Here is a 26664-nt window from a genome sequence, read left to right as displayed (position 1 = left end):
TTCCAATTATTTTGTTCTCTCTCAAGTCAGAACAGCTTGTTCTCATAACATTTGAGTTACAACTCAGTTTGATTATCCTTACGTAAATTCACATCACCTCTAGATATTTATAAATTTAATTATAACAAAGTTGGGAAGGAGGACTGGCACAAATCATCCATGTAATTGGGTAGTCTGGAAGTGAACAAGAGGATTTTGTCAGATTCCAGGGCAGCCAATACTGCAGGAATTGTATAGGTCAGTAAAACTCTCTGCTGTGCCAGTGGCAATGATCTGCTGTTGTGTGTGATATCCTAGAAGCTGCCTTGTGCGATGGAGAACTGCAGTTCTGAGTGTTTTGTTGAGGGGGCACTGCTAAGCTTAGTGAGTGCAGAAATGCAGTTGTGCATTGTACTCCAATGCTGTCATGAAGGAGAGGGTGTGTGCTGGGAGCAGCAAGCAGAAACATGTGGGAATAAGTAAGGGAAGGAAGGAATTAGGTTGTCCATCAGAAGAACAAAAAGAAATTGAAAGGGTGTCTGTACATCTGTGGTGGGAATCAGTTCATGTAGAATCAGATTGAAATCCAGCAAATGGTTTCATGGAGGCCAGTAAACAGCTGTCAGATAGGAACAGGTTTAATGGCAAGCAGTGAATGCAAAGGGGTGAGGACTTATGCCCCAAATCAGTGATGAGTAAGAGTTACTGCGCACGTCAGGAGCCTGCAGGGAAGATGGAGAGGGACTTTATCAGGGAACGTATTGATACAATGAGAGATAACACATTTAAACTAAAAAGGAGATATTTAAACTAAAAGGAGAGATTTTTGAAGGCGGTGGGGCCCTGGCACAGGCTGCTTTGGGAAGCTGTGAATGCCCCATCCCTAGAGGTGCTCAAGGCCAGGCTGGATGGGGCCTGGGCACCCTGATCTGGTGAGGGGCAAGCTACAATCCGTAAACTATAGATGTTGACAAATATAAAAACATAATCATCAACAACAACGAAATAATTAGGTGCATCTTGATTCAGGACTCTAGTTTGGGTCTGTGTCAAGCAGCACTCCTAATTTTTAATTCCATGTGTTTCTTTTCTTTTTTCTTTTTTATAGAATCAAGGCGACAGTCTTAAAATCTGTGCCCAGAATTGTGATAGACAATGTATGGAGCCTGAAACAGAGAAGGAAGGCATCTTCATGACTTGCGAGAGTGTAGGAGTCATCCATTCAGCTTCAGAAGCACAGTGTACGGAGAAGACATTACAAGCAAAAAATGTAAATTTACAGACCTATTCTCAACACGATGCTCCTTGTGATAAGAGAGAAAACTGTCACCAAGAAGTCTTCTGGGAACAAGGAATGGATATTAGTGGTAATGACAACAAACCTAAGAATGACACTTCAGCTTTTCCTTTATGGGACACAGACTCTGTTCCTGATAAACAAGAATGTTTATGTGCTGTTCTCTCTTCTGCAAAGCTATGTGATGAGCCAAGGGATAGAGGGCAAAGGTATGATTTTGACTCACATGACAGCAATGACACAGATACTCTCTGCAGTATATCATGTGATGCATCTCTGTTTGAAGCTAATCCCCAGTCAGTTCTGGAATCTGGAGAACCTGGGTGCAAAGGAGATGCCAATTTAGCTGCAGTGCATGACAAACTGTGGAAACTTTTTCATGAAGATGACTCAGACTGTCAAATCCCATTTGAAAACTGTGGAATCACAAGTTTAGAAATGAGGCTGGCAGATACCAGAGTCACAGAACTGAACTTTGTGCAGGAGACCTGTTCTGATCATCGTTTGCCTCAAAATGTGATAGAACAGCAGGAAACTATTACACAACCACCTACTAGAAAAAGAACAGAGAAAGAAAACTGCAGTGTTTCTAACATCCCACTGAAAACACATGAAGCACGTAATAGTGTATCCAGAGGAAACATTTTTCTTACACAAGCAGATGATACATGTCTAAGTACTGATGGTGGAAATAAAGCAGAAACACTACCTGTTTGTATTTCAAAAGATGTCTTAAATTCAGAGGTGTGCTTGGAGCAGAGGCCAAATCAAAGAATAACTGACAATAATGGATCCATTCGAGTGACCGTTTCTTGGGATGGAAAGCTTACTGTTAATGATGCTTTCCAAACACGTGATGCAGAATCTCCTCAAGTATTAAGAAATGCTCAGAGTATTAATTTAGCAAGTGACAGTGAAAATTCAGCTCATGTGTTGGATAAGTCACACTGGACGACTAGGCAATTACTTCATTCTGAGCAGAACGTACCATTGGAAAATAAGACTATAACTAGGAGCACAGATGAAGATGACTGTCATGTTAAAGATTGCTATCCAGCAAGAAATAAACAGACATATTTCCCTGAAGGGAAATTTGTTCTCCCCAGTAATTCCTCTGGTGAAAATACCCATCAGTTTACACATGGAAAACACGCTTCTGTTAACACCATTCACAAAAGTTGTGAAGATGATTTGCATGAGAAAAGAAATCACTCAGACTTGAATGCACAAAATGGCACTAATTCTGCCAGTTATCATCTTTTGAAAAATTATGACTGTCAAGATGTTCCAGTTGTTTCTAACGCACAGAAGTACAGTTACCTAATGAAATTGCCCGATTTAATTAAGACTCCTGAAAACATAACATGTAAGAATCTACCTCACAATACATACCAACTAACGGAATTACAAAAACAAGAAGTAGTATTCGCTCCCTCTTCTGAGAATCCCTTTTTAACAGATTTTTTTGTAGAAGTGCCCAAATATGAACCAAATAATGCAGGAAAAGAACGGAGAGGCATTTGCATAGGTGATGAACAAAGGGCTGAAACTTCCTGCAGCTCTGGAGTTAAAGATGTTTCACAGAGTCAGCCTGCAGCTTCCCCTCCCAAGATGTCAGAACAACAGGTATTTTTTCTTGACAACACCTTTAAGTCTTACGAAGAGTTAAAACCAGATTCTTCAAATAATTACACAGATGCATCTGGGAATGTAACATCAGCATCAGTCAGTACCCCGCTGCCAAGAACAGCTCAAAATGAGTACAGCAGCATAGCAAATGATGATTACAGAGATGTCAGTAATCAGATGGATATCCAACAAATAACTGTCAAAGAAACATCACCATTCATTGTACCTGTAAACCAGTCCAAGGGCTCTCTTAACAGTATATCAGCAGTGGGATCTTCTGGCACAGGAAGTCAAGCACAAACAGAACGCACACAAATTGCTGTCAAAGTAGATGAAAAATTGAGTAAGTCAGAAACTTTCTGCAAAGCATTGCAGGATAAGTTCCATAAGGTACCTGAAGCAAACAAGGAGAGAGCAATCTTGTGTGAAAATAAACAAGAGATTCAAAGAACTATTGAGTACAACCCAGATGATGCTGAAATGAAGTTTCCTTTGCACACTGTAATTAGCTCCAAGGCTCAGAGACAGATTAGCAATAATATCACTAAGCAGTCCTCTCCTGTCTTGATCTCTTCCTGCAAGATAACTGAGTTTGACTATTCAATTAAGTCTACTCAGTGTCATAAAGATGGAGAAGTCATGACATCAGAGACTGCAGGAAGTGGTGTAGTTGGCTTGCCACCAGCTGACTCAGGGGACAACCTCTATTTTCAAAGGCAACCACCCTACAGTAGTACTCAGCCATACTCCTTAGCGTTGACCACTTATGATTCATTCCCTTTTGGTGCAAAAAGGATAGAGAGTCAAGAAAGATTGAAGTCCTGCCAGACCTTACCAACTGTTGCTGAGCCTGAGCCCATCAAATGTAAACAACACATAGCAAGGAGTGGGAATGTAGCTACTGGAGCAAAGAAGAAATTACCTCCAGCAACACTATCCAAGAAGCCCCGACTGGCAGAGAGAGGAAATGCCAGCAAGGATCCTAGCTGTGTTAAAAGTGAGGCCAACATGATCTATAAAGAAAACAAAAAAGAGCAAAGGACGCTAATTTCAAAGAAGGATAGCAAAGGTAAGAGAAAACTGGTTTTTGTTTCTGTTTTTTCCCATCCATCAGGCTTCAATAGCAAGTTAATAATAGTTAAACACACTGCAAGCCTTCTTCAGTCAAAATCACACCAATCAAAAGTGTCCTGCCCTCACTGATATTAACTGCCCATTGTCATAACTTAACTACTTGTATCCCTATGCCACAGAGCTGATACCTCCCTAGAATCTTTCTCCCACCTGACAAATCTATTTATCAACTTTTTATCTTTTTAGAATTAACTGCTTGTTTGTTTGTCTCCTCAAGTGAGTTTTTAGGAGTGGATAGCAGGGTGGTAGCACATAACGGCACGGTATAGCAGCTGCTAGCCCAGTACTAGCACGTCATTATGTTCCTATGGGCAGTGTTCCCAGTTATGCTCCTACACGGTGGCTCCCAAATGCAATTATGCTATCTTGGTTACCAATGGTTTTATTGCTAGCAAAGTATTGTTGTTACTAGTAGAATGCCACCAATAAACATAATGTTTTGCAGTCCTTTCTGATGATGGATGGCTGGTTCTGATTTCCTTTTCACTACTATTGCTCAGAAATGACACTGATCAAATTAGCATTTTTAAACTGACATAAAAAAAAAGCACAGAACTGAAATGAGAATAAGGTTGCTTATCAGGGCTTCTAGGAGTTTGCTAATGGATAAAACAAAATGCAGATGGGAGCAGAAGTGTAATAGCTAGACAGATGAGGTGTTTGTGGTTTCTATGGATACTTTGCAAGGATCAAGGTCTTACTTTCACATTTTAATGTTACCTTTTATATTAATAACCTGAAATAATTTTAAAGATCAGAGCAAGACTGAACAGTGACTCAAGGTAAACTAAAAAACTATGAAACTTTTCAGAGATTCTAATTACAGTGTAGTCTGATCAGACTTTAAAAAGTAACTTTATTCAGAGATGTGTCCTTTGCAAGTATGTTTATCTACAAGAAATGACTGTGAAAGGGAATGATGGGAGATGAGCTATACTGAGCAAGAAAAAAGGCTAGACATGGTGGGAATTTGCTATAGGGAGGTCTGCTATATGCCTGCTGGCCCAAAATGGATAACTGAGAGCACAGAGCTCTATCAGAAATTACCAGAGAACCTAGTGTATGGGGGAAAGAAAGACACATTCCTTTAAAGTATAACGAGGAAACAGCAACTACTGAGAAAAGCCTAGCTTTTCCACATGTCTGAGCCTGGACTTGAAGAATGTCTTAAACATTTAGCCTTTCATCGTAGAGCTGAATTTTCTTCTGCTTCTGATCTGCTGCCATCCATACTGAAGTCAGTGTGTGTTTATGGGGAGGCTGTTATTGTTAGTGTGGTATTCACCGAGGGCGTTATCTTTTGTATTATTTTCACCTCCAGGAGAAATTGCTTTGTGGCCAGGGCAGGAAAACTGGAGCCTTTCGTTCTATTTCCAGTGCTGTCACATACTCTCTGCGCCATTTTAGCCTTGATTCATCAAGGTTCTTAGGCCTAAGGACTTAAGTGGTTACAAGGCAAACATAGCAGTGAATCCCAGGTGCCTGACCCCTCGGGTCGGATTCAGCATTCCTTGGGCATTAGAAGGGGAAAGTTAGGCTGCTGGCATGGGATTCCTGAGAGAGAAGTGTCATGCCAGCTCATTCAGCGTGCAGCAGAATTAACACGGCAGGAAACATGACACCTGGCATGTTGCATCCCTTACGTCTGGCAGGGATGTCTCACTTGAGTGCAGGGATGTGTCATGATCCCCAAACCTCTCCCTAAGTGTGTGTCCATTCCCTCTCGTAACAAAAATAAGCAGAACCCATTTCTTAACTTCTTTTCTCAAGGTGAAGGGTGACTCTCCCCATCTCTCTCAGGCTCTGTGACCAGCACCATTGCCCAGGCCGCATCACGCAGGCCCCAAACTGCACCCTGAGCCCTGGGCTCCTGCTGCCAGAGTTGTTCTGTGAGCCAGCAACATGCCTGAGCAAGGAACTGGGCCATCAGGGCCATCAGGGCCTTCCCTGAGCTGGGCAGGTTACTCTCCTTCTGGAGCCTCAGGAAGCCATTGATTTTCTCTGCTCAGTGGTCCATCTTTAGTAAAAGTACCATGTCCTGTGGCTGGAAAACAAGGACTTGCTTTAGAGGCAAGAAATGAATTATTTGGAGAGGGAAATAAAGGCCACTGCCATTGCCAAGAACCCTTGCTATTGGTGGATTGGTGGCTATTGCTGTCTAACCACTGAGTGTGGGTTCCTCCCTCCAGCTGTGTTTCAAGGAAATGGGACCATCACTGCACCTTACAGTAAAACCCGATCCTGTGAGCGTGCATTAGGTGTGTTCCAAAACACCCTGCAGACCGGGTGTCTCCTGGGACTTGGAGTCGTTTCTCTCAAAGGCTGAGAGCAGGTTAAAAAATGCACCAGGAACAAGTATTCAGCTAATGTGATTTCTAATGATGTAACCCTATGGTATGCTGGACCCTTCTGGTGTCTCTTCTTGTACCAATAAAACTAGCTGGCCATTCAGTCAGTGAGAAAGTGATCTGAGTAAGAAGTGATTCTGTGTTGTTACCATTTCAGACTAAACTTCCCTTGATTCTATTCCACAAATTCAGAGTGTCTTTGCATCAAAAACATTTCCACTGACTGGGGGGGCACTGAGTCAGTCTTTTAAAACCTCCGTATTTTAAAGCCTTGGGTTTCTGCCTCATAAAAAAATGCGGTTATTTACCAGTGTTGTCAGATTCATGTTATTAGCATGTGCAAAATATTCTGGAGTTCCCTTAAAATGCCAAAACACTCTCATGATCTTCCAGTCCTAAACTATGATTCTTCTGTTTCAAGCTCCCAAGCTGCTGAAGAAAATCCAAGCGGAGTTGTTCCCTGACTGCTCTGGAAATATTAAGCTGTGCTGTCAGTTTGGAGATATTCATGGAGACTCCACCATTACGTGGACTAAAGACTCCAAGTTACTAGCTCAACTGCAGAGAAAGTAAGTGAATGTTTCTGTCAGGCTGACAGTTTCTGAATAGCTGTTGTGAAAATACCATATCTGCCAGTGATTCACTCTTCAAATGTGTTAACAGCATCAGTATGATTGGTGAAAAAAAAATATACTAAACAGAGTCATTAAAAAGCGTTATCTTCACACAGTGCATTAATTTGTTCTAGTTTGCATTCCATTGCTCGTAATTCCTCTCAGCCCATTCATAACCAGTCTCATCAAACTTTCAAGCACAGTAAAAGATCATATGAAGTTTCAGCCTCAGCACCCAGGCCAAGCGATATAAACACGCCTGGTTAATGTGGCAGGCTGGCTGTCCTTGTGTGTTGGAAATGAACTGCTGAAACAACTAACATGCAGTGTAGAGCTTAAAGTGATCACTCCTTTGAACTTTATATTCTGTGTCAAATGGAGCTTGAAGCTGATTGGACTAAAAGATGGAGTTGTATTTCAGGAAAATGATCTCTTCCATCAGCCCAGCCAGTTAACTTAACACCAAGTGACTAGAGGCAGTGCAATGAGAAAAGTGGAAAATAAAAGCCTCTTAAGGTCTTTATCAGGATCTTTTCCAGCTTATCCTAGAACTACATTTTTATGAAATAAGTTATTTTCTTTCACTATGCAGTAATTTTTTTTGTAAAACATAGCTCTTAAAATCTTAAGATTTTATGTTTCAAAAAATCAAAATCAACATTACTCAAAGTGAAAAAAAGGAAAGATGTTTCCATCAGAAGGCATGATTCTGCAAAATCTAGAACTTTTATAAGAAGGCATCTGCTAAGATGCTACTTTAAGTGGAGAGCAAACATGAACTTGTGAGACTTCTCATGTCATTCTGATTCTTGTCATTTTATCTATACTGATTTTGATTATTGTATTCTCGTATTGGTTATGAACATTATCATATAATATTGCCTGCTAAGTAATTTTGCTGTATTTTAACAAAGAAACAGTGCAATGATAACAAATGTATTAGTTTTGCATTGATACATAAGATACGTGATAAAAAAAATCACAAGAGACTCCTGGTTATCATTTTTACTTCAAAATGCTCAGTAGAGTTCTGTGGAAGTCTTCCTTTAATCAAGGCTGAAATATAATTAGTAGTTCTGATAATTTTGCTTGAACCCAAGCACTTTTTGTTCCATTGGAAACAAACATAAATCTTTATAAATACATACTCTGGATCATGTACATCTTTTTCTTTCAATAGGAGGTAATTGGCAGAAATTATGCAACAAATCTTTAAAATGTTATTACCTGTAAATACATTGGAAAATGTATTTAAAAATACATTCTGAAAGTGACATTAATATAAACTAAGTCTGCTCATTTAAAAACTAGTGTAGAGGAAAATTAGTTCTCCAGAGTTCCAAAGTATCATGAAACTTCATGCTGGCAAAATACCAACAAAACTGTGCACACCTTCACTAATTCGCTTCACAAAAGCTTTAAACACAGAAGCCAGGTCTCCATAATCCCTGTGTGGATTGTCTGGGTTTGCTGAGAAGCACGTCCATGGACATCCAGTGTGGTTTAAAAGGAAGAGCATTTCACTTGCACATAGCACTTTTTCAGTGCAGTTTTATTGCTTCCAGAGTTAGCTTGCATCTGTAAGTAGTGCAACTGCACTCTCATACCATCGCGCCCCTGCCAATAACATCTGCTGGTGGTCCATTACTGAAGTTGCATACACCGAGGTCAGACAACAAATATCTAGCTTGAAAAATAAAAGCAAAAGAGTGGGAAATGCTGAGTGAGGAATTACAAAGATGGAATGAGGGGGGGCGTAGGAGAAAAGAGAATAAAAAGCAAAAATTGGATGTCATTGGAAAAATGGAGGAAAATCTGTAAGTACAGGGAAAGCAGACTAAGTATTTCTAAAAATGACACCAGCTGAGAATAAGGAAATCAGAAATTGTTAAGCATATTGGCTCCAAAGTGCAGTAGAGTAATAAATACATTCTTAATTAAACACCTTCTTAACTAACCCGGTTTGATTTCAGTCAGCAAGTTTTAATACTCATTTCTGCACAAGATACATTGATTTGTATGGTGAGACTTAATCGTATAGTCATAGAATCATAGAATTGCTCAGGTTGGAAAAGACCTTCAAGATCATCAAGTCCAACCACAACCTAACCATACTGCTCTAACTCTAACAACCCACTGCTAAATCACGTTCCCGAGCACCACATCCAAACGGTTTTCAAACACATTCAGGGATGGTGACTCCACCACCTCCCTGCGGAGCCTGTTCCAGTGCTTAACAACCCTTTCTGTAAAGAAGTTTTTCCTGATATCCAGCCTAAACCTCCCCTGGTGCAACTTGAGGCCATTTCCCCTTGTCCTGTCACCAGTGAGAAGAGCCCAGCCCCGCTCTCACTGCAATCACCTTTCAGGTATTTGAAGAGAGCAATGAGGTCTCCCCTCAGACTCCTCTTCCCCAGACTAAACAGCCCCAGTTCCTTCAGTCTCTCCTCGTAGGGCCTATTCTCCAAGCCCTTCCCCAGCCTTGTTGCCCTTCTTTGGACCTGCTCCAGCACCTCCATGTCCCTTCTGTACTGAGGCGCCCAAAACTGAACCCAGTACTCGAGGTGAGGCCTCACCAATGCCGAGTGCAGGGGCAGGATGACTTCCCTCGTCCTGCTCACCACACCATTCCTGATCCAAGCCAGGATGCCATTGGCCTTCTTGGCCACCGGGGCACACAGTTAGTCAGGTAAACCAAAACCTTGCTGACTTGTACAAAGCCAAGTTCAGGCTTGGATTTTAGTCAGCACAATGCCTGTTGCTTCCAATCACATCCGACAGTGCTCCCATCCACCGCTGAGTGATTCCAAATATTCCCACGCAGAGTTTTCCAAATATTGTATGTATCCACAGGAAGACGTCCATTATTTTTTCTTGGAGCACCATCATACTTTATACACATACCATGATATGGATGGGATTATCAGAGTGCCTTTTGGTGTGATTTAATTCTTTGAATGCGGATTCAGCTGAGCTATATTTCTCTCAGAACGTAGTAGTAAAATCTATTGCGAAACACTTAATAGAATGAATGCGTCTGAGAGAGTGAAATAAAATATTTTATGTTCTTGCGCCTGTTTTTAATAAGTCTTTACAGTCATAGACAGAAATATCTTTTAGAAATATTCACATGAAAAATTAACATATTCTGTTCCAGTGCCCAGGATGACTCTCCCGTCTCTTTGGCGATAGCTAAAGCAAGTAACAAAGACCAAGGAATGTATTATTGCTGCTTGAATAACATATACGGAAGGGTGACTGCTGAGTTTAATCTGACTTCTGAAGGTAAATGCCAGTTTATAATTCATTTAGTAATAATGACAATGGCAGTTTCCATTCACATTTTTTGAAAACCACTTTCTTTGTTTCCTTGTAGTCTTGGAACATCTCTCAAATTTTCAGAATTTTGAAGGTAAGTACACACATCTGGTAAATTGTGTGTTTAAGTCTTCGGTCCTTCTTCTTTCCAAATAGAAGAAAGGATGTAAAAATATAACCAAAATAATTAGCAGCATTTTCATCCAAGAAAAAGCTTTTTATTTTGTGGTACCAACTGTTCTCAAATCTTCTAACCACTCAGTTAAACTGGGTTTACTGTTGCTTAATATTATCTAAGAAGTTACTAAGTTACTAAGAAGCTGCACTGTCTTAGTGAATTGGGCCAAAGATATAATGATAGAGCGAGCTTTAAGGAACATTTCAGACTCTGAACCCTCTGAATAAGGAAACAGATAGACATGCTTAGATGGTTACAGTGAACTGTAGTTGGTTAGCAAATAGCTAGAGTGCAGCAGTGCAATCAGTTTCAGCTGAGTGACCTAATTTGCACAACATCATAATTCTGTTTTTTATCTCTCATCCCTTTGTAGGATTGTATCATAATTCAGGTTGGAAGGAACCCCAGGGGGTCATCTTCTGCTCCAAGCAGATTTAGCTATGGAGTTAGCATAGCTAAATTTAGCATGGGAGACCATGCTGCTTATGGCTTCATCCAGTGAGGTCCTCTTATTTTGGGGAATGATGTGAATACAACTGCTTAGAACTCAGGCTTGAATTCTGTTGAGAAAAGTGCATTTATGAAGGTACAGGGCACTGTGAAAACTGGAAAGCCTGTCCAGGTGAAAGTTCATTGGAGATCTGAGGAATACTCAGAATTCAGATCCGTGGTTGGATTTTTAGTTTCTTTAGATCATAGAGATGCATAGCTTTGGGCTTCAGCTGTAGTAAATGATCCCTTTAGATTTTCAAGCTAAAATGCAATGACCAAAACATCTCTAAGATTTTACTGGTCTGCAGACAGACTACAAGAGACATTTTGACAGTTATCCCACAGTAAACAACGGGAAGCCTTCAAAGCCATTGAATCAGTACTGTTTTTTCGCTAGATATCTTTCCTTTTTTGTACTTAACTTTGCTATATTATCAAGAATAAATTCTGCTTGAATTCATGGGAGTTTTGTTGGTGAAATACCTTCATATAGGATAGGATGGTTTGTGCAGGGGGATGGAGTGCACACCAGGACAGTGTGTCCATTTGAACTTGACTGTCTGTGTAACTTGCCACTAATGTGATGCACTAGCACTTCACATGTAGTAAACTGTGAAACAGCATTGCATCACGGGACACAGTACAGAGTACACAGAGACACAGATGCACACAGTGTACAGAAAGCTGTTTTGGCAGAAAAACTGTATTTGGACACATGGTCTTTGCAAGTCACCTGCTGTGTAACTTTACTCCAAGAAACAGGCAGGCATTAAGGTTTGGAATGCTTCCCCCATATGTTATCTTGTGTTTAATCACACTCAGCATATGTCTTGCTGTGCTGCAGCTAAAAATAGGTAGTGCATTGTAAGATGGTTTATCATTCCTGAACATACTGTAACAGTGAAGAAGTTCATTCAGCCATTTGTCTGGGGTTTTTTTGTTTGTTTGTTTGTTTTTAATTTTTCTTGGAGAATAAAATGAAACATCTAGTTTCTTGTTAAAATAAAGAAAGAACTTCTAGTGTAGCAGAACTGCTTTTTAAAGGGGGGGGGGGGACCCAGGCCCGTAATAATGGAAGTGGGGCCACGTATTCTGCTTCGATATAGCCTACTCTTTAAACCTCTATGGCGAGAAACATTCATCCTCCCATGTCCACCCCCTTTCCCTGTGACTGCAGAAAGATGTGCAGAACAAAGTGGCATTGTGTTTTAGGTGTGGAAGAAATTGAATTCATGCAACTCATGTTCAGAGAAGATTTCATCAGTGACAGCTATTTTGGTGGGAACATGCATGGAAGAATAGCTACAGAAGAGCTTCACTTTGGTGAAGGCATGCACCGGAAAGCCTTCAGAAGTAAAGTGATGCAAGGCCTCGTGCCAGTTTTCAGTCCTGGCCACCCTTGTGTTCTCAAAGTGCACAATGCTATCACGTATGGGACCAAGAATAAGGATGATCTACTTCAAAGGAACTACAAACTAGCACTGCAGGTAAGGTTTCCCAGCCCTTTGCGAGTGAAAACTGTGGAGAAAAACTGCCTAAGAAATATTCAAATAGCTGACCTGTTGAATATTTTGCATAATATTCCTTAGGAATGCTATGTCCAAAATACTGCAAGAGAGTATGCGAAGATATATGCAGCTGAAGCTGAACCTTTGGAAGGCTTTGGGGAAGTACCAGAGTGAGTACCATACTTACACATATAGATAGATTTTATGGTTTAACCAAGCAGCAGCTAAGCGCTGCACAGCCATTTGCTTACTGCCAGTGGGAAGGGGGAGAGTGAATTGGGAAATAAAGTAGAGCTTGTAGATTACTAAGATGGAAAAGACGAAGAGAAATAATAGTAATTATATGTGTGAATGTATTTATTTATGTACAAAATAAATGGTGTACAAAACAACTGCTCACCACCCACCAAACAATGCCCAGACAGTCCCTGAGCAGCAGCTGCCCCCCTGCCCAACTCCCCTCAGTTTTACAGTTTTTAGCATGATGTCATGTGGTATGGAATCCTTTTGGCCAGTTTAGGTCAACTGTCCTGATTCTGTGTCCTCCCAGCTCCTCACTGTCAGGACAGTATGAGAAGCTGAAAGATCCTTGTCTCTGTGCATAGCATATATAGCATATATATATATATATAGCATATGTATAACATAGCATCATGCAAGACATAATGAGAAAAAACAACTCTGTCCTGTCCTAGCTGAAACCAAGACAATTGACCTGTGTGTGCCACACCTGCCCACTGACTGCTGAGTGTGATTTCTGAGATGAAAGAGAATAGTTTATTTCATATCAGAATTTTTTAATTTCCCCAATATGGGTACATCAGTCTAACAACTCAGTACATACTCATCTCTGCTGCTGAGGCTGGGAGATGACACCTTGAAGATTTGGCAGTAGATCTTGTCTGAAGGATTTGCTGTTCCAGTTTCAAGCTACTAGGTAGGGTTGAGTTTGCAATGAATGGTTGAAATTCCATCTGCTTTGCTTCTGCATGCTTGACAGCAGGCTAAATCTCCATCTCCTTTTAGATGATACAAGATTTGCTCATCTGCACTGATTTACTGAAAAAATGTAGAGCTGTGTTCTCAGCAGTGTCCTTAAAAAATTCAAGTTGATTGGCCTGAGGGTCCTATCCACAGACAATATTAAAAACATTTTAATATGCCCTGATTCAAACAGCGAAAAACTAAGCCGTGCTAATCAAGTATAGTGTGTGGTTTAGTACTGCACCCTATCTTCCCCTCTTTACTAATTAGGATAATTTATACTCACATCATCCACAGTGGCAGCCATTTCACACAGCACCAGAAGGGAACCAGAAGGCTGGACCAATTCCATCTGGGTACTTCGTGTAGCAGGGCGCATGCTCAACATGGCTGCATTGTTTTCTTTGTAGCTCTTAGATTAAACCGTTGGTGTGGTGAAGTGGCAGTGGGTTAGTCAGGAAAAAAGAAACAACAGACCAGAGAGAAAAATGAGGCTGTTATGTAAGGACTGTAAAGGAAACTGTATTCTCAGAACCATGTTTTCACAGGGTTTTTCTTTAATCATGCAGTAAAGTGTGGGCAAATAGGTTGTTGCTGCAACTGCTTCTGCACGGATACAAAGGTTTCTCCAAATAAACCATTTCAGCTCCACCTAAAAAGCGACCTCTGGAAAGGTTCCTCACAGCAGCCTTTTCAGCATTAGAAAAAGCGGTGGAGATAGCAGTGAAATCTTTCACAGAAAACATTTGCTCTAATCAGCCTCCTTTTTGGAAATGTATTGTTCTTTACAAAATTTCTATTCAAGAGATTTCTCTGGGTGTGGGATATAATTTTAACACGAGAGAGAGAGCATGTACTCTACAAAAACTGGAAGTCTGGTGCATCGTAGGCACATGAAAGGTTCAGATCTGGTTGCTTTATTCTAAATAATTGGCTAGAAGACATCAGCTGGAGAGAAAAGAGGTAATGTGCACATAGTTGTTTTGCTTTGCTGTTCTTTTCAAAATGTCAATGCTTGATCCTCTTTTTCTAGCCAACCCTTGTCAAAGCAAAACTGTATTTAAAGGAGTATTTTATAAGGAAAATAGAGCAAAAGAAAAGTCATCTTCATCCTCCAGAGTTGTCTTTACGTTTACAGCTTTAACCTATCCATGCGCATTCAACTGTAATAGAAAAGTGAGGAAAGAACAGAGAAAGCATTGCCCTGTAATAATCAGTGGTCTGGCATCTATAAAGGGACAGGAAGGAAAGAGAGAGAGAGATTTTGTGGTCTTAAGGTTACTTATACTTCTACAGTGGAGCTCTGCTAACACTTATATGACCCCTTGACCTATTTCTTTTCCTTTCAGTGTTCAGTAATATGAAACTACTCAGAGCCTTCTGTGCTTGATTGTGGACTAGGACTGGAAGACTTATACAGAAGTACTCTGTTTATATCATAGAATCATAGAATGAAAGAATGGCCTGGGTTGAAAAGGACCTCAAGGATCATTGAGTCTCACTCAACCCCCCTGCTGAATGCAGGGTCGCCAACCACCAGACCAGGCTGCCCAGAGCCACGTCCAGTCTGGCCTTGAATGCCTGCAGGGACGGGGCATCCACATACGAACCATATGTGGTCCTGTGTCCCATGATTGATTCTTTTAGATTTCCTTTCAGTGTATATAGAGCACCTCCATGCATTCATAACCCTGACATTTTCAGCACCTAGTAAAAGTATGTCTGGAATTAACTATACCACCCCTTTGGCAATGTTGCTGTATGAGATAAGGCTGTTTGTAAGAAAGCAAGTAATTGGAAACCTGCTTTTGTTATACTAGTGGCAGTCATTTCCCCCATTTGTTTTGAGGCAGTGTCAGGAGCTCTTGTGAATTAGCTGAAAAACATGGTGATGTTCCGTGACAGCTTCAGCTGAATGGCTTTCCAAAATTATCTCAAAGCAGTATTTAATTCCACTCTAATATACACAGATGTCATTTTTTGCTTACTTCTGAGATTTAAGTTTTGGAGATTCGTACTGTAATATCAGGACAACCGCCTAACAGCAAGTTATCCTAGCACAAACAAAAGTAGGCTATCTGTGAAAGAGCACACTGCTTTGCAGATAGCAAGAGCTCTACTAACCAAGTATCATAGGCTCATGGAATCACAAAATTTATTGGGTTGGAAGGTGCCCTAAAGATCCCCAGGTTCACCCCTATTGTGGGCTGATTGCCCCCTACCAGATCAGTATGCCCAGGGCCCCATCCAGCCTGGCCTTGGGTCCCTCCAGGGATGGAGTGCCCACGCTTCTCTGGGTTTCAGTGCCAGAGCTCACTGCCCTCTGAGTAAAGAATTTCCTCCTAACATCTGACCTAAATGTCCCCTCTATTTGTTTAAAATTGTTCCTCCTTGTTCTATCACTATCTGCCTGTTTAAAAGTTACTCTCCCTCCTCTTTATAAGCTCCTTTTAAGTACTGGAAGGCTGTAGTGAGGTCTCCCCAGAGCCTTCTCTTCTCCAAGCTAAACAATCCCAACTCCCTCAATCTTTCTTCATTGGAAAGGTGTTCCAGTCCTCTGAACATTTTCATGGTCCTCCTCTGGACCCAGTCCAACAGCTTTGCATCCTTCTTGTACTGGGGACACCTGGCCTGGACACAGCATGCCAAATATGGCCTCACAAGGGCAGAATAGAGGGGGACAATCTCCTCCCTGCCTGCTGCCTTCCCTCTGTTGATGCAGCCCAGAATAGTGTTGGCCTTCCAGGCTGCAAGTGCATGCTGCTGGCTCATGTCCAGCTTTTCACTCACCAAAATCCTTCTCCACGGGGCTGCTCTTGCTGAGTTGTTCTCCTACTCTGTATGCATTTCTGGGATTGCCCCAGGTGCTGCACTCTGCACTTGGCCTTGTTGAACTTTGTTTTGTTCATGTGGACCCACTTCTCAAGCCTGTCCAGGTCCCTGTACATGGCATCAGCTGCACCACTCAGCTTAGTGTCATCAGCAAACTTGCTAGGGATACACTTGATCCCACTATCTATGTCATTGACAAAGAGGTTGAAAAACACCAGTCTTAAGATGGACCCTGGGGGACACAACTTGTCACTCCCTTCGCCTGAATACAGAGCCACTGACCTCAGCCCTCTGGATGTGACCATTCAACCAATTCCTTATCCACTGAATAATCCACCTTTCAAATCCATATCTATCCAGTTTAGATCTGAATCTTATCCAGATCTCTCCTGTCTTGGTAGCTGTTCCTTCACTCTCGGTGATCACTGGCTAATTTGTTTATGTCTTACTCTTTCATTGACTGAGCTCAGTGTATTTTATTATTTTTTATCCCTTGATTTCAGGATCATTCCTATTTTTCTTGTTCATCGTCCTGCTAATAACATCCCCTATGCAACAGTGGAGGAGGAGCTGGTTGGGGAATTTGTGAAATACTCTGTCAAGGACGGCAAGGAAATCAATTTCCTGAGGAGAGACTCAGAGGCTGGCCAGAAGTGTTGCACGTTCCAGCACTGGGTATATGAGAAAACCAATGGGAACTTGCTTGTCACTGACCTGCAAGGTGAGTTATCTGAGCAGGGCAATAAAATGATTATACTTGTCATCAAACTGCATAGTTTCTAAACTTCCAGGGACCTACTTCTGAGTGATGTTATTCCTGGCATTCTGTGGCTCCTTCTGTAACCATGTAATGGGCAAAGCCTTCTCCAGGTGGGGACAGTACCCTGGCCCATAACTGGTGATGTGATCAGGGCATCTTTGCATGTAGGTGTGAACACTGAGCCAGTTTTGCTTGGGAGACTTAGGACTGCACTACAGGGATACCTTACATGGGTTGTGTGCAGAAGCAGTATTCCCATGTTCATGTGGTTCATCTTGTGCTCAACTGACAAACCTGTTTTTTGCTACTTGGAGTGTATGTATGGCTTGAGTCTGTTTGGCAACTCTGGACCATGCTTCCTGGAGTTGTATATGCATGCTATCACTCTGTCTCCCATGCAGGGATCTCTTATGCTCTTAAATCACCTACAGACAGGGATTATGAAAAAATCTTAAGGACTGTAACCCCCCACAGCCCTCATTATCCTAGTTTGTGCCTTATTGGAGAAGTCGTCTGCCACTCTGTTAATTTCCTCTCCCTTGTCATCTTTCTGTTTGGATCATTTAGTAGCAAGAGGCTGGAAGAAATGCTCAAATCTAAATCTGTTATGCAAACAGGGAAGTCTCATATCTCAAATTTTCAGTGAACGTGTTTGTGTAATAGCTGCCACTGTAAAAAGATAGGGCTGTGTGTGAGCTCAGAGGCATCACAGCAATGCAAACACATAACAAAACCTACAAGATGAATTTAATGGAAACCATCCCTTGAGTTTAAAAGCAAATTGCTGTATGAAATGTTTTATTACTCTTAAAACTTCGGTTTAGACTATTCTGGTGCCTAATGGAAACATTAGTAAAGGAGGACATTGGATTTGTTTTTACTGAGACCTTTTTCAGAATCATATAGGCACTTAGATTTACTCCTTGCGAGAGCCTTTGGCAAAGTAAATGGAGAAGTAATACAAATATAGATTTTTCAGAGAGTTCAGAAAATACGTGTTCTTTTCATACAGCATCTCTTGCAGGTCAGAATAAAAGGCACAACAGTGAGAGCTAGGATATTTTGTTTCCTAGCTTTTTTTGAGTGCACTCTGCTTATTTGTGTGTACGTTCCCCTAGAGAACAGAGAGAAATGTATGAATTCCCCACTGTGGTAGCAGCAGCAAACAAGTATTGTGCAGTACTGTGACATTTATCTAATCAGCAGAGAAAGGGAATTTTAACCTAGCTTATATTTCTGTAAGAAAACAGTTTGGAAAAGGAAAAAAAAAAAAAAAAATCCTACGCCCTCATTAGAGAGTTGCCCTTCCACAGGTCCTTTCAGTAAATCAGAACACTCAATATGAGTCACTTGGTTTATTATCCTGTCTCCCAGATGTTAATGAAATGCCTTTTGGATTAAAGATTTCAGGTTTTAATAACATCCTATTAGTGCACCTTTTCTTATATTTAAACACTCATTGTCTGCCCCACACTCAGGCCCTGACTAGGCTTGAAAAAACAGACTCCTCCAAAAAAAAAAAAGAATGGAGAAGAAACGCACTCTGCATGAACACTTAATGCAGCCCGTATCACAGAATCACAGAATTGTAGGGGTTGGAAGAGACCTCTAGAGATCATGAGTGCAACCCCCACAGCATGCCCATATGTATTTGAAACAGAGAAAGGCAGGCCCTGGCTAAAGGACAGCAAAGAAGAGTGGAATCTTAAGCCTTATCCTGTACTGTTTAAGAAGAAGAAGGCAGGAAAATCAGGAGTGTCTAAACAAGAAGATCCCTCAAATAATTAAAAGGGAAAAGAAAACAAATTCTGAGGGAAGCAAAACAGCAGAAATGGTATGTGAACCTTTTGGGGGACTATTGCAACAGGGGACAGTATACCTGCTGTTGTTGAAGAGAAACAACCTTGCTCTCTGGCCATCTTGTCACTCTAGTATTTGGCTGCATTTTTTCTGACATACCAATGGAGATTTGTAGGAGTATTCTCCAACAAAAAATATCACTTTCCCATACAGTAAAAATGTGCACTCCAGAACTGGATTCTGCCTATAAACAAATCAACAAAGGGGCATCTTAAGGGAAAAATGAGGAACACTGAGGGATAAAGGGATTTTAGCTCTCTCACTCAAAAAGTAAAAGCGAGACTGCCTGACCGGGTTGATCAGCAAAGCAGATGAGATATTCTTACTGATAAACATTGTAGCACAAGCTTGCCAAGCACCAAAACCACAAATCCAGGAACAAACATAGCCACTTCACAGCATGCGCCCAAGGAGAGATTTTGGATATTTCTTTAAGTACAGTCATAAACGTGTATCCCCCTCTGCCAGTGGCTGTCCAGGACAGGAAATGTATTGTGCTCTTTTTCACTTTGCTGTCTGTAAATTACTGTAATTAGACCGACATTTAGAAATACCTAGTAATACAGAGGATAAACGCCCTATTTTTAATTGTTGTACTTTAAAATATTGAAAAAAAAAAAGGTGACAAATATTTAAAATGAAAAACACGAAATCAATAAATAATATTGAAGGCTTCTATATATGGCTCACTTGGATCTGAAAATATTCCTAGAAATTCTAATGTAACACAAGTTGTCTGTTTCCTTGATGTCTTGTAGGTGTAGGAATGAAATTAACTGACGTTGGCATAGCAACATTGGCCAAAGGGTGAGTGAAAGATTCCTTCTCAGCAGCATGGTTTTGCTTTATGCATCAAACTCTTCAAACTGTGAATATTTTGCAAGAAAGTGCAGTGGAATTTATCCTTGCTCTAACTTTGGAATAAAGCGATCCTCATCTGATGTTTTTAACTCCTTTTTGTTCAGGCTTATGGGAATCCTTCTATCAGGAAAACACAGTTGTTTTATTCTGAAGGGAGGGATCTACACAGGAGACTGAGCTTTGGCTTTGCTTTATGCCTCCCTTAAAATAGACTTATTCACAGTGCTTTTCAGGTGACTTACAAAGAGGCTACTTGGCACATCAGCTGGAGGAATATAGGGCTGAAAAAAGCAGGGCCAACACTGGCTCCATTCTGGGGTACGATGGAAGGCCTGGTGTTTGTGCTGTCCAGGGCTTCTGACCACAGAGGAAATAGCTCCGAATCCAGTATACTGTCAGAACCAGAGCTCCAGTTGGGCTTGCATTCACTAGCACCTGCCCCAGCCAGTGCAAATACAAGTTCTTAAACATATCTCATCCTACTACTAGATCCTGCTGCCAATAGCTCAGATGACTCTTCTTCCCTTTAACTCTTCTTTAACTGGAAAAAGAGAGGAAGTCTAACACTGGACTGGAGGTTCTAGAGAAGAAGATGCCCTAAGCAGGGTCAAGTTTTATATCGTCCTTTTTTTTGCAAGGAATTTAAAGGGATGGTGCTGGGACTGCATGAAGGAACTCAGCTAAAATCCCTCTTGCAGCTAGCAAAAGTGTCAATGCTTTAGAATACGTATTTCCAAAAGAAGCTTTTATAAATGTTCTTTTCTCAGTTTGGAACTCTTCAAGTTAGTTTTTCTGCCTTTAGCCGAACAGAACAGAATATCCTGAGTTGCAAGGGACTCAAAATGATCATTGACTCCATACTAGGCAGTGTCATTAACTTTTCTTGAGCCTGTATTCTTGTCAAGTGCATGGGTGGAAGGAAGGTGCCTGTTTAGCTTTGTATATACTGCTTATCTGATGAAAAGAGGAAGTGTGTTAGGAGATTTGATGGTATCTCTTGCCCTTCTCTCTCAAAGGCAGCAGTTCTGAGCTATCACAAAAGATCTTTTCGTGACACTTAAGGAGGCCCATTTCGGAGCATTTTTGCAATGGCTTCAGACCTTTTGGGAAAATTTAAGGGCAGGTATAAAGATCTAACTTTTCAATGTTCTAATATTTTTTTCTGATTCTATCACAGACAAACAGTGCCATTGATAGAAACAGGCAGTGAAGGCAGCCCTTCAGATCAGCTGTCAGCTGGAAAGGGAAAGTGAGGGAGGGGGCAGAGGGCAACCAAACAGCCCTGGTCCTGCTGCTGTCCTCTTCATCTGTACAACTGCCTGAAATGCCAGGCCAGGAGCTGCTCGTCCCGGTACAGAACACGGCAACATTTATCACTGTGGGGAAAGAATTGTCACCACTATCTTTCCCATTTTTTATATCACAAGAAGAACACCAAGACTATTCCCCAAGTTTGCCTGCCTCCCAAAATTTGCCTGTTCCCCAGATCTCCCTCTTGGGAGAAATTAAGATAAAGAATATAGAAAAACACTCCGGTTGCTATTTTCCTTATTTAGAGGCCTACCTTTCACTTGAAATATGTTATATTGTTTTTTCCACGATGTAGTGACATCCAGAGATTTGACGTATCACCTGGTGATTTTCTTTGTGTTATCATTTTGAATTCATTACGAAGTATTCGTTGATTCTAGCCTTTACTCATAGTGGCCACCAAATTTTTCATTGGGAAAATGTAATTCTTCCAGTATGAAATTTCTGTAAGCGTATTCTTTCTAATGATAATATATTATTCTTCTCGATGCGCGCTCAACTGGCTCTGTTGTGTGTATTGCCAGCATTCTGTTTCCTGGCACCTTGTGCAGCTTTCTGGGTAACTGCCAGTGACAAGTGCTTTTAAATTCATATTTTCCCTTGAGAAATTGATAGAAGAAACGGTACAGTAAAAACCCCTCACAACATCGTTTAAATTATTTAAAAATTGACCACAGAATATCCTGGGAAAATCCTTACAATTTGCAAGCTGTCATCCTTTCAAAACTTACATTGTTTTACTCTTTTAGCTGTGGATCCAAAATGAAATCAGTTGAAATAGCAGACGAAATGAGGTTGCATCATCCTGTTGTAAAACAAAGATCATAAAAATTTTATTTGGGCAGCAGCGTTTTCTGGAATCAGAAAGTGTATGGGAAGGCCTTCACTGATGTCATCTGGCTCTCTGTGGGCAATTTCTCTTATAAAAAACATGTATTGGACTAAGGAAGAGGAAGGTGAAGTGAGAAAATAAGTATGCAATGCAAGCTGCAATAAGGATCATCTTGGACATGCATAAGGGAATATGTATTCCCATAATGAACAATATCTTAAAAATGTTGATTATCCATTTGTTTGACATTTAGCTAACGATATTGCTAGACAGTAAGTAATTTCAAGTCCTGTATTTTTCTTTAATGCCCCTTTCCCAGAAAGGACAACTTTGTAATAATGACCTGCCATCTGATTTCTCATTCAGCAAGCCTGGATGTGAAAAACAAAACAAGTACAGAGAATGCATTATTACAAGGTATTGCTACCTTTGGTAGTGTGTAACCATGCCCATGGAGATCATACATCTTATATGTTGGGGAGAACATACACAGTCATACATATTGGATGGCAACTCTGCACGCTGCATGGGAGTTGGAACTGGATGATCTTTGAGGTCCTTTCTAACTCAGGACGTTCTATGATTCAATTATTCTATAAGCCTATGAACTAGAATGTATTGTATTATCCAGTTATGTTTTTAACTGTATTGTTAGAGAAGACACGAAGCTGATTTTAGTTGTTATTGCCTATGCAAATTGCCATAGTTCCCTCAACCATTTGTTGCTGAGGTAATGAGCTCGCTGATGACAGTTAGGCCCTCTGTCTCCAGTTCTCTAAGCCTGTACCAATTACGTCCATGCAAAGCACAGATATTCTTGGGAAATGCTTCTGTGATCCTTAGTGAATGTAAAAACATCCGTATTGCTTCTGCTTGAAATTTGACTTAAATACAAGTCTGATTTTGCTCTAACAGTGAGCTTGTGATCTGGGGAAAAAAAGAAACTGGAAAAAAATTGCCCCCCTTCCTGCCCCTGCACTTGCATTAGAATCAAAATGACAAATAATCTGTCATGGTACAAACTGCAACTGATGATTTTGCAAAAGCCAGTGTGGCAACTATCGTCAATAATTCATGGCCATTATTTTTCTCCCAGTTTTTCTTGTAATCCAAGCGTAATAAACAGCATATACTAAAATTTCATACCTATGTTCAGCATTACTCATTACTATTTATCTTTTTTTTTTTTTTTTTCTGGTCCAGACTCATCATTCAAATCTGAACAGAGATTTCTAAATGAGCATTTAAGTATCCTGTCTTTTTCTTTCCCCTCTTTCACGTGTTTTCAACATTTAACATCCTTCAAAGTAATTCTGTTCTTTTATCCTTTCTGTGGCTGTTTTAACTGTGAACTGGAAAGCAAAACAACTGGAAGCATAGTTTATCCCAAGCAGCGAATTAGCTGCAGCACGACTTTTGCCAAAAGGAGGCAAAGCCTAACTGAAAGCAGAAACGCCTGGAACGTATTTTTAATGCAGCCACTAGGGCGCACCAGAGTCAGGAAATCTGTCCTTTAAGTAAAACATTCGGTACATTCTTTGGCAAAGGTAAACAAGAACAGTACAGCGCAGTGACTGGCTTCTAAATGCAAGCAGCGAGCTGCTTTAGCAGCTGTGCACAACTGCCCATGTATTTATCCAAGAATGGTAAACACAAAAATGAAGGAATCAGGAACACGGTAAACCTCTGCTGTGTTGGTTAACACCAGTGCCGTTTTCCAGATGTGCACCTGAAAATCTACCTGGCTTTGAGATATTGATAGGTTTGGCTTGATCCAAGATGGCAATGACATGCACTGGGGAGTTTAAGCCTGGGAATAAATTCAGCGCTCACACTTTGGTTTTATGTAGGATTTGGTTTTGGCTAGATTTGGAAGATGGAATTCTGTCCACTTTTAAGTCAGATCTAGTCAGTGAATTACAAGTTGTACAAAACTGCAGATTAAAACTATTCAAGGCTTGGGATGGTCAGTAGGCTGCTGCTATTGATCAGAAGACATGAAAGCAATACAGACTGTGGGATTCAGAAGCCATTCGCTAACACAGACCTTTTCCACATTACACATACCACAGGCTGTAACAGCACCAACAGTTTGAATTAAGCTTACAAGTCCTGCCAAATTATCACAGTGCTGCACTCGCTATGCCTGTGCAGAACAAACGATGCAGTCTGGAAGCACACAAGGAGGGATGTGTGGAAGCAGTGACTAACAAACAGCAAACAGCTGGGAGATCTCAGATGCAAACCTTTGGTTTCACCTCTCTGTTTTTTTTCTGTGGCCTGACATAAGAGCTGGAGCTGTTTGGAGGCTGCAGAGCCAAGCTAGGCTCAATCATGACTCTCAGCTTCCAAAATGGACAAGAAGCGTTACCTAGAGTCTGAACAAAAATTACTCCTTTAAAAAATAGGTGTCGCTTTTATAAAGCTGCTGCATGCTTTGAAAATCTGATGCAGCATAAATGGGAGGTATCGGAAACAAAGGACAGCAAGCAGTGGCAGGGTAAGGAGAAGAGGGATGTATGGGCTCTATATTCTGGGTTTCCTAGCCTGTCAGAGAAGGGAGGGGTAGCAATGGGAGATGGTGGCTTGAGAACTGCAAAGGACTCAAGTAATGCTCTAACATCCTTCTTCCCTGAGAGGCTTGGCTCATAGAGATTTTGTAGTCAAGCCTAGCTGAGGGAAGAGCATAGCAGAGAAGTCATGTTTGAGTTTGGGTGAAAACAGCCTCTGCTTCAGTTGACACCTTGTGCAATCTTGTCTCCTCAGCATAGTCAAAACCACTGATTATAGAGAATGACGTAGAAGGAATTTCATTAGGATATTAGTGAGAAAAAGTTAGCCAGCAGATAATAATGTTGCAACTAAATAAAATGATAAAGAATAGCCAGAACCCAAGCTGCAGGCTTAAATCTTATCAGCCTTTTTCCCTCTTCTGCCACTGCTCATCACCCAGATTTCTTCACATCTTAATGGCTCAGTTTGAATATCTGTGAGTTAGTGCTTCTCAAAGAAGTATGAGTGGAAGAGACTTGCTTAGCATTTTCAAGTTGCTTGTGAGTCAGCAGTCATACTTTGTGTCTCCTGTGCTGAAAATGAGTCTTGAAATTCAATTTGGCTTTGTTTTTTTTTCTTTGTTGCTACAGATACAAAGGTTTTAAAGGCAACTGCTCGATTTCCTTCATTGAGCAGTTCAGAGCCCTCCACCAGTGCAATAAGTACTGTGAGATGCTGGGGCTGAAATCTCTCCGGTCCACTCATCAAAAACAGAGGAAACCAACATCCATGAAAAGCAAAACTCTACCAAACTCACCAACTATTAAGAAAACAGTGTTGAAGAAAGCAAGAGAACCTAGAGACTTCACAACTTCAGAGCACTGAGTAGCACTGTCCCATCATGTGGAAACTTTTCTTGGGGATATGTAGTAGTGGTAGGCACCAATGTTCTTACGGGGGAATAACATAAGTCTTCTGGCTGAGGATATTGTTATGAAGTCATCCTCATGCTGATGCCAGCAGCAAAGAAAGGAGATGATTCTGTTTTGTAGATACTGGAGATTTAACACAAGAGCAAGGTTTTGAAGATAAACGAAGCCACCTGCCTGGATTATTTTACAACTGTTCTATGCACTGGTATCTGTATATTTTGAGACTTGGCCATTGAATGCACTGTGAGTCTCCGGAGAACATCTTCCCTTCTGTTTGTGTGTGCCTGTGAACCTGTGGTTCAGTTGCAATGTAAACAACAAAATGTTCAAGATGCCACTTAGTAAAAATTTTGCACAGTATTGTTGTCCAGCCTGCTTTGGAAAAGTTGTTTTCTCTCCCAGATCTTTTCATGTGGTAGCACAGCTAAATTACTATTTTCATAGTAATATTTTTTCCCACTTACACGTCTTCCAATACAAGAAAAAGGTATTCATGATTGGACATTTGTGTCTTCTCCCCCACCAGAAGATAGCTAGGATCTTTAATGTTCTCACAATGCGATGTCATCAGCTTGAAAATGGGCAATGTGTGTGATTCTCCATAGAATTCCATGCTTCCCAAGAAAGCTTCCTTGACTCTACAGTTATCCCTGTGGCACAGTACTTTTGCACTTGTACCAATCCTTTCTAACATAGAGGCTCAGAGTCTGCACGTTGCCAAACAGCTAGGATCTGAAATAAGCCATTGCAGGTGGAGGGTATTCCAATACCTTGCATCGTATAGAATAAGTCAAATGGCTTTTCTGTGTAATGTGGAGCTGTTTTTAAAGGAACATGACAGGTATCTTGGGACAGCACATGACTGCTAAAGAGTTTTGATTTATTTATTATACCATTTATCCAGCATACTGGCCAAAGGTAGCGTGCCTGCAGATTTGGCAGATTTGCTGCCAAAGGAGGGAACTATGCTTGTCAGAAATTGCAGCAAGTTTCCTGGACGTTGCCAGTTGAAAACCCAACCTGCAGTGCCTAACACCTAGAATACAGACACTGAAAACACAGCAGGCTTCTTATCCCTGTGTGATTGCTAAATAACAGGTGGTGCAAGGAACCCAACATGAATGGAAGTTTGGAGTGCAAGGAAGATCAATGCTGAGGATGATAAAAGAAATTCCAGGCTACATTCTACTTTGTATTGGTAAACAGTGGGTGTCAAGTAAGAAATAAACTGCTGGGGACTAATTGACACTAGGAAAAGAAACTTCTCTGTCTGCAGAGTTTAGAAGTACATCTAGTTTACAT

At 40.9% G+C, this 26664-nt stretch overlaps 1 protein-coding gene across 7 annotated transcripts in view; it reads left to right on the top strand.

Moving 5' to 3' along the window:
- ALPK2 (alpha kinase 2) overlaps positions 1-25714 on the top strand; it is a 41815-nt gene extending 16101 nt beyond the window's left edge. For 5 of the 7 annotated variants that reach the window (XM_021380125.1, XM_021380124.1, XM_021380121.1 and 2 more), the window contains 9 exons: positions 1088-3974; positions 6809-6956; positions 10159-10286; positions 10378-10413; positions 12202-12476; positions 12579-12667; positions 16817-17034; positions 19692-19740; positions 25081-25714. In XM_021380125.1, coding sequence (XP_021235800.1) covers positions 1088-3974; positions 6809-6956; positions 10159-10286; positions 10378-10413; positions 12202-12476; positions 12579-12667; positions 16817-17034; positions 19692-19740; positions 25081-25315 — 4065 coding nt within the window. In that variant the 3' untranslated portion in view covers positions 25316-25714. The remainder of the gene's footprint in view (positions 1-1087; positions 3975-6808; positions 6957-10158; positions 10287-10377; positions 10414-12201; positions 12477-12578; positions 12668-16816; positions 17035-19691; positions 19741-25080) is intronic. The other 2 variants (XM_021380126.1, XM_021380127.1) reach the window with 2 other exon arrangements.

Source organism: Numida meleagris, chromosome Z (genome assembly GCF_002078875.1).
Source record: "Numida meleagris isolate 19003 breed g44 Domestic line chromosome Z, NumMel1.0, whole genome shotgun sequence".
NCBI lineage: Eukaryota > Metazoa > Chordata > Aves > Galliformes > Numididae > Numida > Numida meleagris.
This window is presented reverse-complemented; position numbering and strand designations above follow the sequence as displayed.